This window comes from Mustela erminea, chromosome 2 (genome assembly GCF_009829155.1).
Source record: "Mustela erminea isolate mMusErm1 chromosome 2, mMusErm1.Pri, whole genome shotgun sequence".
NCBI lineage: Eukaryota > Metazoa > Chordata > Mammalia > Carnivora > Mustelidae > Mustela > Mustela erminea.
Genome location: NC_045615.1, coordinates 63649868 through 63665737, shown reverse-complemented (window position 1 = coordinate 63665737; position 15870 = coordinate 63649868). Strand labels below are relative to the sequence as shown.

Sequence of the window (15870 nt, the reverse complement as noted above, 5' to 3'; positions counted from 1 at the left end):
TTTTATGCTAACCAGTATCTTATCTTTTTGAAGAATTTGCATTTTCTTTATTTGGTTATTTGATTTTCAGTTGTCTGATAGAGGCCATCTAATTGAAAGTCAAATAGTATAATATAGAAGGATTGCATAATAAAATGATAATAGTGTCTTCCTCTCTACCCTTAGTCCTCTTTGTCAGAAGTGACCACTTTTAACCTTTCCTAACTTTAAGTTGAAATGCTCATTCTTTTTTTTTTTAATTGACTTCTTAAGGTAACTCAAACTATCCCCAACCTTTCTCCTCCAAAGTTTTGAATAGTTATTACAATTTTTAGTTTTCATATTGGTTAATGTTATAATTTTAAGTAGTATATTAAATTTTTTCATGTCAATTTTCAAAAATATATTGGGGTTCCTTATTTGGTAAAATGAGGAAATTAATGACTCTACCACCTTTATCACTGCAGAAACTACATCCACCACTCCCACCCTCCCTTATCTGGACCTTTACTTACACGTTGTCAATGTTAATAGTATTTACATTATATTTCTTAACTACAATTTTTATTGCTTTTTTATGTGCTAAAAAACAATAAAATGTTATAGTATGACTTTGTAAATATTCCTAAATCCAGGGCCAAAAAGTATGCCATGATACATTTCCTTCCCAATGTCTTAATTTCATGACTCTATGCCACACTAAGGAGAAGACTTGTAATATTAACATCAAGTTGATTTCTTCTTTCTTGTATGATGACAAAAAGTTACTCTGTAGTTAAGTGTGATTTATTTTTTTGGATAGTATACTTCCTGTTTAGTTTTAACCTTTCCTCACTTTTACAAAGGACTTCCTGTTTTCTTTTGGGAGAAAGGTACATGTGCTTTTTTCACCAAGTCCTCCCATCACGTGCTTTCTTCACCATGTCCTCTCATTCTTTGTTTGAGAAGCTTCCATTCCATTTCTGTGCTTGAGGATGTTCCCCTTGAAGCTCAATCACTTTCTGTTTAATTTGAACAGATTACATTCTGGTAAGTTACATTGCTTCTTAACCACACATATTCTATTATTTGTTTTTCTCCTCTTTTGGTAGAATATATCCTAAGATACTTATTCATAAAAGGTATGTGGATAATAATTTAATTTTTTAATGTTCATATGGCTGTAAATTATTTTTTGCAATTATTAAGATTGATAGTTTGGCACGGTATAGGAACAGAATTATGTCTCTTTAGGGCTCACAAGGTTTTGTTGTCTTCTGACTTCCACTATTGCTCATGAATGATGAGAATGACAGTCTTACCTTAATTTGTTGCTGTCTGAACTATTTGTTTTCTTCTGGAGTGATTAAAGAATTTTAGTTTTGCATGATGCTTTGAAAATTTATGATGATATGCCTTGTGAGTTTATTCTTCTTGTAATGAACTCATTGAAAGGAGCTAGGATAAATGTCTCAGTGTGGGTATTTTCATTTATCCTCGTTAATATTATAAGCCTTTTTAATTTTAAGTACATATTTCCCTTCAACTGTGGGGAATTTTTGCCTGTTCTTTCATAATTTATTCTCCCTTTTTTTCCTCTGTTCTCTTTTTGAAATTCCTGTAAGGTGGTTTTTGGATTTTTGGTTTGATTCACTATGTCTATTATCTTTCCTCTTAGGTTTTTATCTATTTGCTTTTTGTTCCATATTCTGAGCAGTTGTCTCAGCTTTATTTTCCAACACCTCTTTATAACTTGGTAATCATTTAATTCCCAGTCATTTTTAATTTTTCCTTTCTCATAATATCTTAATTTTATTTCATTTTTTATTTTTATTAGGTAAAATGTACATATGTTAAAATGCATTGATTTTAAGTGAGTAGTTTGATGAGTTTTGGTACAAATAAACACTCATATGGCAGACATAGATCATTTTCATTATTCCCCAGAATTTACTATGTTTCACTGTCTGATCTCATCCTCCCTGCCCAGCACACTATGTACTCATTTTTATCACTCTAGAAGAATAGTTCTGAAACTACATTTAAACGTTAGTCATACAATATGAACTCATCTAGGGTTACTTTCAGCAACACAATGTATTTGAGATACGTATATTTTGGCATGTTTGTTCCTTTTCTGTTGTTGTTGAGTAGAATTCTATTGAATGAATAAGCCACAACTTATTTATCCATTTACTTGTGTGACGTTTGCATTGCTTCCAATCCAGGGTGGTTGTAAATAAGAACTACTATGAACATTCTCATATAAGAAGTTTTATAGACAAATATTTTCATTTTTCTTGAGTAAATATCTAGTAGGACTGGGATTCCTGAGTCATAAGCTTAGGGTGTTTTCAACTTTAGAACGCTTTCCAGAAAGTTTTCCAAAGTTCTTGTGTCATTTTTACACTCCCACCAGCAGCAGTATATTACCTCCAGTTTCACATTTTCCTCAACACTTGGTATTTCCAGTCATTCTGATTTTAGCCGTTTTGGTAGATGTGAAATTGCATGTTTTTGTGGTTTTAATTTTGTATTCCCCTGATGATTAATGATTGAGAACTTTTTCATATGCTTATTGTCTATTTGTATGTTCTCTTTTGTGAAAATATATGTTCAAGACTTTTGTCTATTTCTGTATTGACTTGTTTTCTTTTTATTATTGAATTGTAGGCATTGTGTATATATTCTGGATATAAGTCTGCTACCATACACACACACATATATATAACATATATATACATGTATGTATTTGGTAAAAATGTCATAAATAAATATAATGTGATATATATACATATATTTATAAGTAAAATAACATTTTCCTTATCTTCAGTTTGGATTTTCATTTTCTCAAGGGTGCCTTTTGATGTGCATATTTTTTTAATGTCAGTGAGGTTCACTTTATCCAGTTTGTCTTTTATGGTTAGTGTTTTTTGTTGTTGTTGTTGTTAATCCTGTCTAACAACCCGAAGGTTGCAAAGGTATTCTTTTATGTTACATTTAGGTCTATAAACCAACTCAGATTTTCATAGATGTAATAGTAGGAATTGAGTTAACTTTTTTTTTCCGTAGGTATATCTTGTTGTTCCAGTACCATTTGCTAAAAACTGTCCTTTCCCTATTGATTTTCTTGGTCTTGAAAATCGATTCATGTATTTTTAAATTTTTTCATCTTAAAATTTAAAAAAATATGAAATATGTGGTTTATAGCACATACATATATAGATACAGATATATAAATTATGGAGCATAATAATATGAACACCCATTAATCTGCCTATTAAGAACTAATCTATTACTCAAGATTTTTAAAGCTTGTTATGGGTTCTTCCCTAATCTCACTCCTGCATACAGGTATAACCCTATCCTCAGGTTTTACTACTATTACTATTATTCCTTCACTTTTTAAATATAATATTATCTCATATGAACATATGCCTTAATTATTATTTAGATTATTTAGCTTTTCTTGTTGAATATTATGAATATTGACACACATTTTATGTGCTGTCTTTTTCCTACTTGAGGTTATATTTCTAGATTCATCTATGCTATTAAATGTTTTTACAATATGCTTGTTTTCTTTCATGTATATTCTTCTATCAGATGAATGTGTTGCAATTTAATTAACCATTCACCTGTCTTGAGACATTTAAGTTTCTAGTTTGGGAATAATAGGAGTGATATCATGCTGATCTCTCTCATATGTATCCCTTTCTGAATGTGTGATGGAGTTTCTGCAGGAATGGAATAGCAAAATAGTGTCAGACTGTTTTCCAAATGATTATATTAGTTTACATGCTACTTCTTCAAATCTTCCTAACATTATATATTATCAAATTTAACTTTTACTATCTGGCAGGTATAAGTTCTCATGTAGTTTCAATGAACAGCTTCGTGGATATTAATGAGGTTGTTCATCTGTATCAGCAATTCCTTTTTTACTCTTCTGTGAAAATATTTTGCCATACATCCTGATATAATGTTGTCTCAAATCTTTTTAAATATATTTCAGCTGGTTTTGGTTTTTGTTGTTTTCTTTGCCATAAGTTATTCCAGTTGCCTCCAGGGCAGATTTTTTTATTTGTTTATTTTATTCTTTGCCTGTTAAAATATAGTCTTTCTTCAACTATCTCATAATTCCTGGATAGTTCATTATTTCAGAGTTGCATACAGAGGAGTATTGTCATAAAAAGCAAAAGAAAGAAGCTACAACCTATCTTATAGTCAAGAGGTGCATTGGGCCCCCTCAGATTCAGAGCCTTCAGATCAGAGAAGCAGAAATAAGGGGGATCATAAGTCAAAAGAAGGTTTGAAATGAGAACGATAATTTAAAGGCATGAAAAATAAAAGAGTTAACTCTGTCACTGGTCCTCCCCAATACCAGGTAGTTGTTTACCCTCAAAGGAAAAAAAGGTAAATCTCTTCCCTTGAAATTAAACCAACTGTGTGAGAATTACAGTAAAAAGCTGGTATGGGCAAAGGTAACAAAAGCAAACTATTATTAATTCTAGAATTTGTAGGACCCCAGTTAAAATCTAACTATCTACTCTCTAAGGCAGAGTACAGCAGTCAATAAGCTTACCCATATACACAAAGCTCTCAGACAGACTTCCTTAACTTCCTTAACTCCTTGCCTAGGGACCATTTTTGTTGTGATTACGTTAATGTGATTCAGATTGCTCTGGAGCAAGTTCCTTAATCTCCAGGTTACTTTGTCTGGGGCATTATTTGCTTTGGAGGCCATGTCAGTAGGATCACTCCAAATGTGTGTGTGTGTGTGAGAAACATCCATAAACTGGAGGCAGTAACATCTGTGAAAGTTGTTGAAAGAATTAAAACAGGTCAGGTCACACATAGGGGTTCCTGGGTGAGTCAGTCGGTTAAGCATCTGCCTTTGCCTCAGGTCATGATCCCTGGGGTCCTGGGATCAAGTTCCACATTGCGGAGCCTGCTTCTCCCTTTCCCTCTGCCCTTCTCCCCCCAACCCACCCGTTTGTGCTCCCACTGTCTCTCAAATAAATAAATAAAAACTTTAAAAAAAATAAAACAAGTCACATGTAAAGTATTTAGCACAAAAACAAAAATTGATTAGTTAAGTAACATTATAGAGGCCTCTGTTATCTAGTTTAATTTTTACTACTATTAAAATAGAGGCCCTGATAATTTAACTTAATGGTTGGTATCTATATTTCCTCTTTCCTGACTTTACTCACTCTGTGAGAAGGAAAAATTCTTAATAGTCTTGATGGTCTCTTCTCTGTTCAAGCTTTAGGTAAAGAGAAGATCCCTATTGATATAATTATGCAATAACAGACTTCCTCTAAACTCTTAAAAATGTCAGGTGTCATTGAAGAGGGAATGTTCTATATTTTCCTTTTTATGCCATTGAAAATCTTTGATTGTGATTTAGAACTACAGTGTAAATTTGTGATTAGGTGGTTTTTCCTCTTTGATATTATCTTGGAATTTTTTGACTAGAATTTTTTTTTACTGTGAAGTGTTCTGATTGGCATTTTCCTCCAAGTTATATATTATTGATCATATTTAAGGTGAGAAAACACTGGCTTAATTTTTGGTTGATCGGTCATAAAATTCTCTCCTTTTCCAGGTTATCTTAGAAGACCTAGGACTTGAAAATGTTTCCCCTGAAGGATGCTGAAATGGGTGCCTTTACTTTTTTTGCCTCGGCTCTGCCACATGATGTTTGTGGAAGCAATGGGCTTCCTCTCACACCAAATTCCATCAAAATTTTAGGGCGATTTCAAATCCTTAAGACCATCACCCATCCCAGACTTTGCCAATATGTGGATATTTCTAGGGGAAAGCATGGTAAGTTGTTCTTTTTTTTCTGTTTTTGCGTCCTTTATTCTGATACCTTGATTAGGTTACAGATATGCAGTGCCTGCATACAGTAATCATTTTGTGTGTGCAGGCATGCCTTCACCTTCAGTCCAGCCAAACTCAGTCTTTCAAGTTTTACTGACTGCCTTGGCCGCTCACATGTCCCTGGTTTAATACTCTTGCTGTTTTCTCTCTCAGATTATACTATGCTCCATTCTGTACAATCTGAGTTTAGTCCCTTTCTTAGATTTTTTTTATAGCTTTTATCATATTTTTTATTATTTTCTTTTTTAAATTAATTTTTTATTTTTTCAGCATAACAGTATTCATTATTTTTGCATCACACCCAGTGCTCCATGCAATCTGTGCCCTCTATAATACCCACCACCTGATCCCCCAACCTCTCACCCCCCGCCCCTTCAAAACCCTCAGATTGTTTTTCAGAGTCCATAGTCTCTCCTGGTTCACCTCCCCTTCCAATTTCCCTCAACTCCCTTCTCCTCTCTAATTCCCCATGTCCTCCATGCTATTTGTTATGCTCCACAAATAAGTGAAACCATATGATAATTGACTCTCTCTGCTTGACTTAGTTCACTCAGCATAATCTCTTCCAGTTCCGTCCATGTTGCTACAAAAGTTGGGTATTCGTCCTTTCTGATGGAGGCATAATACTCCATAGTTTCTATTATTTTCTATTTAATTTGTCTCTTCTGAGGATTCTTAGTTTTTTGAAGAAAAAAGACAAAACCGGGGCACCCGTGTGACTGTCAGTTAAGTGTCTGACTCTTGATTTTGGCTCCTGTCATGGTCTCAAGTCCTGGGATTGAGCCCTGTGTTGGGTTCCACATTCAGCCAGGAGTCTGCTTGAGATTCTCTCTCTCCCTCTCCCCCTCTTCCCCACCTGCCTGGATGTGCATGTGTGTGTGTTCTCTCTCTCTAAAATAAAGAAATAAAATCTTAAAGAAGGGGGGGCTAATGACTTTTACCTCTAACCTCAGAATCAGAACTGCACTGAGCACACAGGAGGCATTCAGTAAATGTTGGTTGAGTGAATAAAATAACAAATGACTACATTTTGAGGGATTTGTGTTTTTCAGATCTGAGAATAAGTATTTTTAATTTTCTCTTTCAGGGAAACCACCTATCCTTAGGCATATTTCTTTCCTTCTGTAAAAAGAAAATGAAAGTGCTAATGTCAGAAATTTTGAAAGTATCTATTTAAATGTATTTTATGATTGAAAGTAATTTGGGCTATTTCCAAATGTAAAGGGAGTCACTAATTTTTTTTTTTTTGGAGCTGCTTTAGTCTTTATATGTAAAATTCCATTGAGAAAACTAAAGTAAAAAAGTTGAATCCTATTGGTTAAAAAGTCAGTGTTTCACCAGGAAGATATTTACTGCATTTTTAGTAATATACTCAGGTTCTTCCATATCCCATATCTTAGTCCATTTGGACTGCTTTGACAAAACACCATAAACCTAATAAACAACAAACATTTATTTCTCCCAGTTCTAGAGGCTGGGAAGTCCAAGACTAAGGCACCAGTAGATTCATATCTAGTGAGGCCCACTTCCTCATTGGCAGTTACCTTTACCTGTCGATGAAGCCAAGGCGTTCTCTCAGTCTCTTAACAAAAGCACAGAGCACCCAGGACCTGATTATCTCCCAAAGGTCCCACCCCAAAGGTCCCTAATCACCACTGCACTGGGGATTAGGTCTTAACATATTAATGGTGTGGAGGGGAGAGACACAATTATCCACACCTAAACATGTTTATGATGGCAGTATTTTAACTATTTTAAAATTATTTTTGGAAACTTAATTGCATGCTGAGGTTCCATTGCTTAAAATTATTTTAAATGCATTTCAATGAAATATATTTAATTTTTCTAACAAAATACTTTGTAAAAATTAACCCTATATATATATATATAGTTGCTGATATTGCCTATAAAAACGGCAATTTCGTGTGTTTGAACCTAATATTACAAAAAAAAAAAAACCCACAAATAATGTTTTCTTTGTTTTGCTGAAAGATAGGCTAAATGATACTTTCAATTAGTCTGGGTTAATGGCCTTCAAAATATATTTGCCCTCGGTGGCTCAGTCAGTTAAGCATCTGCCTTGGGCTCAGGTCATGATCCTGGGGTCCTGGGATCGAACCCCGGAAGGGCTTCCTGCTCAGCTGAGAGCCTGCTCCATTCTCTCCCTCTGCTGCTCCCCCTGCTTGTCTGCTCCTTTACACATGTGCTCTCTCTTTCTCTCTCTCTCCCTCTCTTTCAAATAAATAAACAGTCTTTAACAACAAAACAAAAATTTGCTCTGAAAACATTTACATTTTATAGACTTGGAGTAAAAAATGTTTTGTAATAAATACTATTAAGTTAATATTTATGGAGCATTTTGTTATTGAGGCAGTTTTCTAAGTGCTTTACATATTTTAATGAACTTAATCCTCATAACATTATTGTGAGATAGGGACTATTATTATTCAGATTTTACAGATAAATTGAGATACAGAGCAATTAAGTAACTTATCTAAGGTCATACAACCAGTGAAGAGTTAGAATACTAAACATTTTTATCATATTTCAAAAGATTTTTGAAGCTGAAATAAGTGTACATTGTAATGCAAATATTGATACCTCTACCAATCAGAGCTATTTAATGCCTTAAACACTTGGGAGCTGTACCATATATCTAGTGTCTTGAATATTTAGGTATGTCAGGAGGTCTCAGAAAGAAGGTGGTAAAAAGATTTGTCTTGTAGATGATAAAAAACTCTGATTTTTCATATTCATATGTATGTACACATACACATTCACACACACAGACAAGTTAAAGTATACATTATTCTGTTAGGACCTTCTTTACTATGCAAGATTGCCTTTGATTGATTTATTTACAAACATCAGCAAACCTTGACCAGCCTTGGCCTAACCTTTCAAGAGGGAATGTAGGTGGGGTCCTATTAAGGCCATAAGGGTCTCTCTCCACAAAGAATAAACTTGGAGGGCAGAGCTGACAGAAAACCAGGATGGAAATAAAGTTGTTTTTTTTTTCTATTTATTTATTTTCAGCATAACAGTATCATTATTTTTTCACCACACCCAGTGCTCCACGCAATCCATGCCCTCTATAATACCCACCACCTGGTACCCCGACCTCCCACTGCCCCGCCACTTCAAACCCCTCAGATTGTTTTTCAGAGTCCATAGTGTCTCATGATTCACCTCCCCTTCCAATTTACCCAACCCCCTTCTCTCTAACTCCCCATGTCCTCCATGCTTTTTGTTATGCTCCACAAATAAGTGAAACCATATGATAATTGACTCTCTCTGCTTGACTTATTTCACTCAGCATAATCTCTTCCAGTCCCATCCATGTTGCTACAAAAGTTGGGTATTCGTCCTTTCTGATGGAGGCATAATATCCATAGTGTATATGGACCACATCTTCCTTATCCATTGGTCTGTTGAAGGGCGTCTTGGTTCTTTCCAGTTTGGCGACTGTGGCCATTGCTGCTATGAACATTGGGGTACAGATGGCCCTTCTTTTCACTACATCTGTATCTTCGGGGTAAATACCCAGGAGTGCAATGGCAGGGTCATAGGGAAGTTCTATTTTTAATTTCTTGAGGAATCTCCACACTGTTCTCCAAAGAGGCTGCACCAACTTGCATTCCCACCAACAGTATAAGAGGGTTCCCCTTTTTCCACATCCTCTCCAACACATGTTGTTTCCTGTCTTGCTAATTTTGGCCATTCTAACTGGTGTAAGGTGATATCTCAATGTAGTTTTAATTTAAAGATGTTGATGAGTTGAAGATTTGTTTAGGAACCAGTCTTTCTTGTCTACTCTGGCATTTTTTACCTGTGCTTTGGCATACAAAATGCCAGTCCACTGTTGTTAAAATACTTTAACAGTCTTATGCCTAATATTATGGCCCTCCTTGTGCTAGATGCCAGATATATGATGAATAAGATAAGATCCCTCTAGAAATAGTAGAGGAAAAAAATATAAACATGATCTTAATATAGTAGTAGTTGTTACAGCAGATGACGTACAATGTGCTAGGCTAAGTCATGGGAGTACAAATGAAACAATGTTGAGTTCTACATTGAAGAATGGAGATATTCATCAGACTCATATAGTTTTATTATTTTAATTTATTTTAAATTTTTTTTAAGATTTTATTTGACATAGAGAGATACAGTGAGAGAGGGAACACAAGCAGGGGGAGTGGGAGAGGGAGAAGCAGGCCTCCTACCAAGCAAGGAGCCCAATGTAAGCTCATTCCCCAGGATCCGGGGATCATGACCTGAGCCCAAGGCAGACGCCTAACAATTGAGCCACCCAGGCACCCCCATATAGAGAGTTTTAGTGGGATAGGAGACCAGAACACAGAGGGGTAGCTTTTCTCTCTGTGAAGTTTTATTTACTTTCATTTATTTTAATGGTACCAGTGGCCTAAAGGAATAGCAGATTTTCAAGAGATGTGCTGGCCTTTTACTGTTGACATATTCCTAAGAAAGCAAATCTTAATATTATTCATAATCATTTTTATTCTTTTTTTAAAGATTTTTATTTATTTATTTGACAGACAGAGATCACAAACAGGGAGGGAGGCAGGGGGGGCGGAGCAGGCTCCCTGCTGAGCAGAGAACCCAATGTGGGGCTCGATCCCAGAACCCTGAGATCATGACCTGAGCCGAAGGCAGAGGCTTAACCCACTGAGCCACCCAGGCACCCCCATTTTTATTCTTTTTAAAGTAATTTACATTTCATATTATAATTTTTCTTTAAAAATTGACATATGTACATATACATAATATTTTGTGTATACAGTATATACATGAAAAAATAAATATAATCAGGATGGGGAGAAAGGAAACAGTGTAAGATAATAAGTGATAATATTAATTCTTAGTTTCTTCACATGGACTATAAATTTTTTTTGTTGACTTCTTATAGGTCAAGGCAAAGAAGGAAATTGATCTGCTTCAAATTACATTCATAATGAAGCAACATACTAAGAAATTAATTTCTAAATTTTTACTTAGATCTGGAAAAATGATCAGTTGCAAGGTTCATAATGTTCATATAATATATTGTATGTTCAGGTGATATATAGAGATCTTATATAGAAACTTCTTTGTTATGGGGATCTGAGATATTTGTTATTATGGGCAGTGTTCTCAACACATCTGGCTAAATTTGCTTTATTTTTCTTTCTTGTGTTGATCTCTGAGTGGAAACCTCTGTAGCCTCTTGTCCCAATTTTTCTGTGGTGAGCATTAGGTAAAATAAATTTGGCCATTTGAAATAGCACTTGAAGGCCACAGGGGCCTATGAATGGGCATAAGGAAATCTATGGATCTTGAAATTATATAGACAATTGTGTGTGTGTGTACATGTATACACAACCATTTTTTGGATAATGAGTCCAAGTTTTAATCAGATTCTCTAAAAGGATTCATAATGTAAAGAAATGGTTTAAAAGCACTTATGCAGAGTATCAACTACATGGAGAGAATTTTTCTTCTTTATTTAAAGACGATCTGGAGAAATTCTAATGTAGGCAGTAAGCCCTCCAAAGTTGATTTGACCAGTATCTACAGGTATGCCATATCATGTATTTACCAATCCAGAGACCCACATTCAGAGCCACTGAACTGTAGAGTTTTGCACAAAACCTTCTGGCTAATGCAATAAGGAAGAGCTGAAGTCTTTTTCTCTATTTCATTCTGAGAGAAGAGGTGCTTTTTCTGATTTGCCTATATATAGCCATGAAGACAAATGGTAGCTGTACCCACAGGAGACCTTATAGACAGCTCTAGCCATTTGCCAAACGTTTAGAAAGGAACTTTCGGCAAGTTTGTTGTTGTTTTTTTAAAACTTTTTTTTCTTTGCTGAAGTTTTTATTTGATGAATGGCTTCAATGACATTAATTAAATATTTTGAAATTATAGAAATCATTTGGAGTATTTTATATCACTGAACAATTGATATATATTGTCAATACCTGAATGCCTCAATCACCTTTTCCACGACTACCAATCTAATTACAAATTCTGAAGAATTTACAGTTGTTACATCTGCCCAGTGTCAAAACCACTCCAAGCAAAGCTTGGAAATACTATTCGATCCTCATTATCATTTGTAGTTGGTAACCATAATTAGTGTTGCTGTTTTCCATCTGCAGTTTTGAAGTAGCCTGTCTTCCCAAACTCTTGCCACTTAGTTCTTAGGATTTCTTCATTCTTGTATCCTAAAGTGACTTTTTTATTTTTTTCCACTGTGTCTGGAAGCCTATGCAGATCTTCACATCATCTGACTGGACTCTTAGCTTCTATCCAGTTCTCCCTAGATTTTGTTTTCTTGGAATAATTCATTTAATTGTCCTAGATGTTTCTTGAGCTCCTTGTTTTCCTCCCTCTACCTAATTGAGCCTCTGTAAACACTGAACTTGGGAGAACCTTATGACGTAATCCCTCTTTCTTTTTAGTTATCAGTGTCAGGTAGAAAATGATCTCCTTAGACACTATTAGACTCTGTTAGTGTTGAAGCTTGCTCAATAATCTGGGTAGTCCCATATTGCTGGTTACTCTGCTTCCCCTGCTCCTACATCTCAGTAGTCCTCTTTTCTAGGGTAACATGGGTCATAGATATGTATAGTAGTCATATATTTTATGTTTGGCTGCCTAGAATGAAGATATTAGTGATTGTCAAAAGGTTAGGGAATTTGATTGTCTTGTTTATATTGGCAGTGTTCATTGTCCTGAAAAATTGTATGCATAAGGAATAAATTGCTGAATTAAAGTATGTTTATATAAAGCTCTGTTTGTTCCAAAGCGTTCCTGTGATTTCAGTTACATTAAGTTGAAAAAATAGAAGAAATTTCCCTTCTAAAGTCTCTTTGAACAACATGTATTTCTTAATGATGTAACACCACATAATTTTGGTTTGGACTCCATTGTCTCCTCAAAGAATTTTGATTTTGTTTCTCTTTTCCCCTTTTATTTGGTTCTTACTATGCAGCTATCTCATATCTTGTCATTGTCAATTCCCCTACCTTCCCATTCTCACTTGCTGTTATGTGTGACATGTGGTCTATTTTAGTAACATGTTTTCACATGTTAGGTTAGCTCAGAAGTCAGGCTTTCACTGTTTTCTGTAGATTATTCAAAACTGATTCAAGGTGATGTCAGTTATCCCTAACTCAGGATGAAGTATTGAATCTCAAGAATAGTGGCCATTTTATTAAAATTTAGGAACTTGATTTATTAAAAGAAAAGTTGATCAAAATATCTTAAAAAAATGAAGCGTGAAAATACTTAAGTTAATACATTTTCTCTTTTTTCTTTTGAGCTTGATATCTCAGCAGTGTTTAGAAGCAGAATGACAATTATAAATGATAATGCATCCCACTTTGGTTTTTTTGTTTGTTTGTTTATTTTTTAAAAGATTTTATTTATCCATTTAGAGAGAGAACAAGAAGGGGGAGCTGCAGGGAGAATGGGAGAGCAGGCTTCCTGCTGAACAGGGAACCCAACAAGGAGCTCCATCCCAGGACCCCAGGATCATGACCTGAGCTAAAGGCAGACATTTAGCCAACTGAGCCACCCAGACACCCCTCTTCCCATCTTATTTGGCATTTTTTTTAAAGATTTTATTTATTTATTTATTTATTTATTTGTCAAAGAGAGAGAGAGAGAGAGTGTGTGCAAGTGCACAAGCAAGAGGAGCTGTAGGCAGAGGCAGAGAGAGAAGCAGGCTCCCCGCTGAACAAGGAGCCCAGTGTGGGACTCGATCCCAGTACCCTGGGCTCATGACCTGATCTGAAGGCAGTGGCTTAACTGACTGAGCCACCCAGACGTCCCTTATTTGGCATTATTTACCCAGAAATCTTTCAGTGGCTGCTAGCAAAATAAAAAACAAAATTATTTTAATTAATAGATGTGAAAATTCAGGTAAAGAATAATAGCATTGTTAAGGACCTATAATTTATTCTATATCTCTAGCTGCATATACCTTTCAACTTTAGTGTGTCTATTGGTTCAGAGTTTCATGAGAGAAATAGAACCAGTAGGATATTCAGGACCGTGGGGTTGGGCAGGCTATCAAGGATAAGCTGTACACTTGGACAAAAGCTGAAGCTGCAGTCCATGAGCAGAATTTCTTCTTCAGAAAAGTCTCAATTCTGCTATTTAATCATTGTAAATGATCAAATCAGAATCACCCACATTATCTAAGATAATCTTCCTTACTTGAAGTGATTATAGATCTTGATCATTTATAGCAATATACTTTTTTAAAAATTTTATTTATTTTATTATTTGACAGACAGAGATCACAATTGGGCAGAGAGGCAGGAAGAGAAAGAGAAAGGGAAGCAGGCTCTCCGCTCAGCAGAGGGCCCAATGTGGGGCTTGATCCCAGGACCCTGGGATCATGACCCGAGCCAAAGGCAGAGGCTTTAACCCACTGAGCCACCCAGGTGCCTCCATAGCAATATACTTTTATAGTAACACCTAGATTAGCATTTGAGTAACTGAAAACTATAGCATAGTTCTGTTGACTTATAAAACTAACCATCCGGTAACCTAGTAACAATACTGTTTTGTTTTGTTTTGTTTTGTTTTGTTTGTTTTGTTTTTAAAGATTTTATTCATTTGTTTGACAGAGAGAGATCACAAGTAGGCAGAGAGGCAGGTAGAGAGGCAAAGAGAGGGGGAAGCAGGCTCTCTGCTGAGCGGAGAGCCCAATCCAGGGCTTGATCCTAGGACCCTGAGACCATGACCTGAGCCGAAGGCAGAGGTTTAACCCACTGAGCCATCCAGGTGCCCCACAATACTGGTTTTTAAGAACAGAATTTGTATTTGTCGGTTTTACTATCTAAACATTTATTTAGATACTGTATTTAAAAAGTGATGAGCTAGCCTCAATTTTTATTGTAACAAAAGAATGATACAGTTACTGTTATCTAATAACCTAACACACTCACAATTTACCTTTCTTTAAGTTAAAAAAATTTTATTTAAATCTTTTTTCTAGTTCTTCTCCTCATTAACTCCTTCATTAAATCTTTCTTGCTTAATATTGTACTCTCTTCAGTTTTTTAGCATTGACCTAAAACATACAGTTCAGGCTGTATTTACACTACAGTGATACTTGGCATTCATCAAATATTTGTTAGAAGAGAGATTATTTCACAGTTCTTGTTTGTTCCACTCTTTAAAGTTCATCTTCGTGTCACATTTGTTTTTTATAAATAATGCCACTACATTGCTGACTTTTGTTTGGCACATTGTGATTCCCAGATATTTTTGTCATATTTTATTCTGTGAAACTATATTGTTTTTATAACAAACAGAAGTTATTTTCAAACAGTGGTCCAGAGTTTCACGATGAAGACTCTCTAATGATTTCTTGAAAAAATGGTTCATATTGGAAACATTGTTTTGGTGTACATTCCATTACCTCTGGGAGAAACTTTGATATTTTGCCAAGGATTATGTCTCCACTGTATTAAAATAATGGTTCAGAGTTCCATAGAATCCTAAAACTTTGGCAAACTCTGCTTTATGATATTTTGAAGGAGTTTCTAGAAGAAGCCTGACAGGTTTTTTTTTTCTAAATTATTTTAAGCCTGACCAATTAGGCTAGTGCCAAACACTTCGAAACTCTCTCATGGATATGGACATTTATTAATATCCTACTTAAAATTATAAATTAATGGAAAATACACATATTAATGAACTCAGGTGTTTTTGTTTTATATTAAAATCAGCACTATTGAGGACTTATTATGCCTAGTTTATAATGTAGGCATATAATTTTGAACATAGGACAGATCTCTGTTTAGATAATGACTATCTTCACATAAGACTCTTACTCATTTATAATGGTTACATCATACCTTTGCTCAAGCTCATGTAGTCAACAAGTATTTTTATGTTAGATACTAATATGTTTGAGGTGCCAGTTCTAGACACTGATGATACATTTAGAACAAGATCAACATGTTCCTGCCATCATGAAACGTATTATGTAGTGGAGGAAAA

The 15870-nt window shown here is 35.0% G+C and overlaps 1 protein-coding gene across 3 annotated transcripts in view; it reads left to right on the top strand.

Moving 5' to 3' along the window:
• TBCK (TBC1 domain containing kinase) overlaps positions 1–15870 on the top strand; it is a 210077-nt gene that overhangs the window by 1148 nt on the left and 193059 nt on the right. For 2 of the 3 annotated variants that reach the window (XM_032333075.1, XM_032333076.1), the window contains exon 2: positions 5570–5790. In XM_032333075.1, coding sequence (XP_032188966.1) covers positions 5598–5790 — 193 coding nt within the window. In that variant the 5' untranslated portion in view covers positions 5570–5597. Of the gene's footprint in view, positions 1–542; positions 1009–5569; positions 5791–15870 lie in introns of those variants that run through there. The other variant, XM_032333077.1, reaches the window with a different exon arrangement.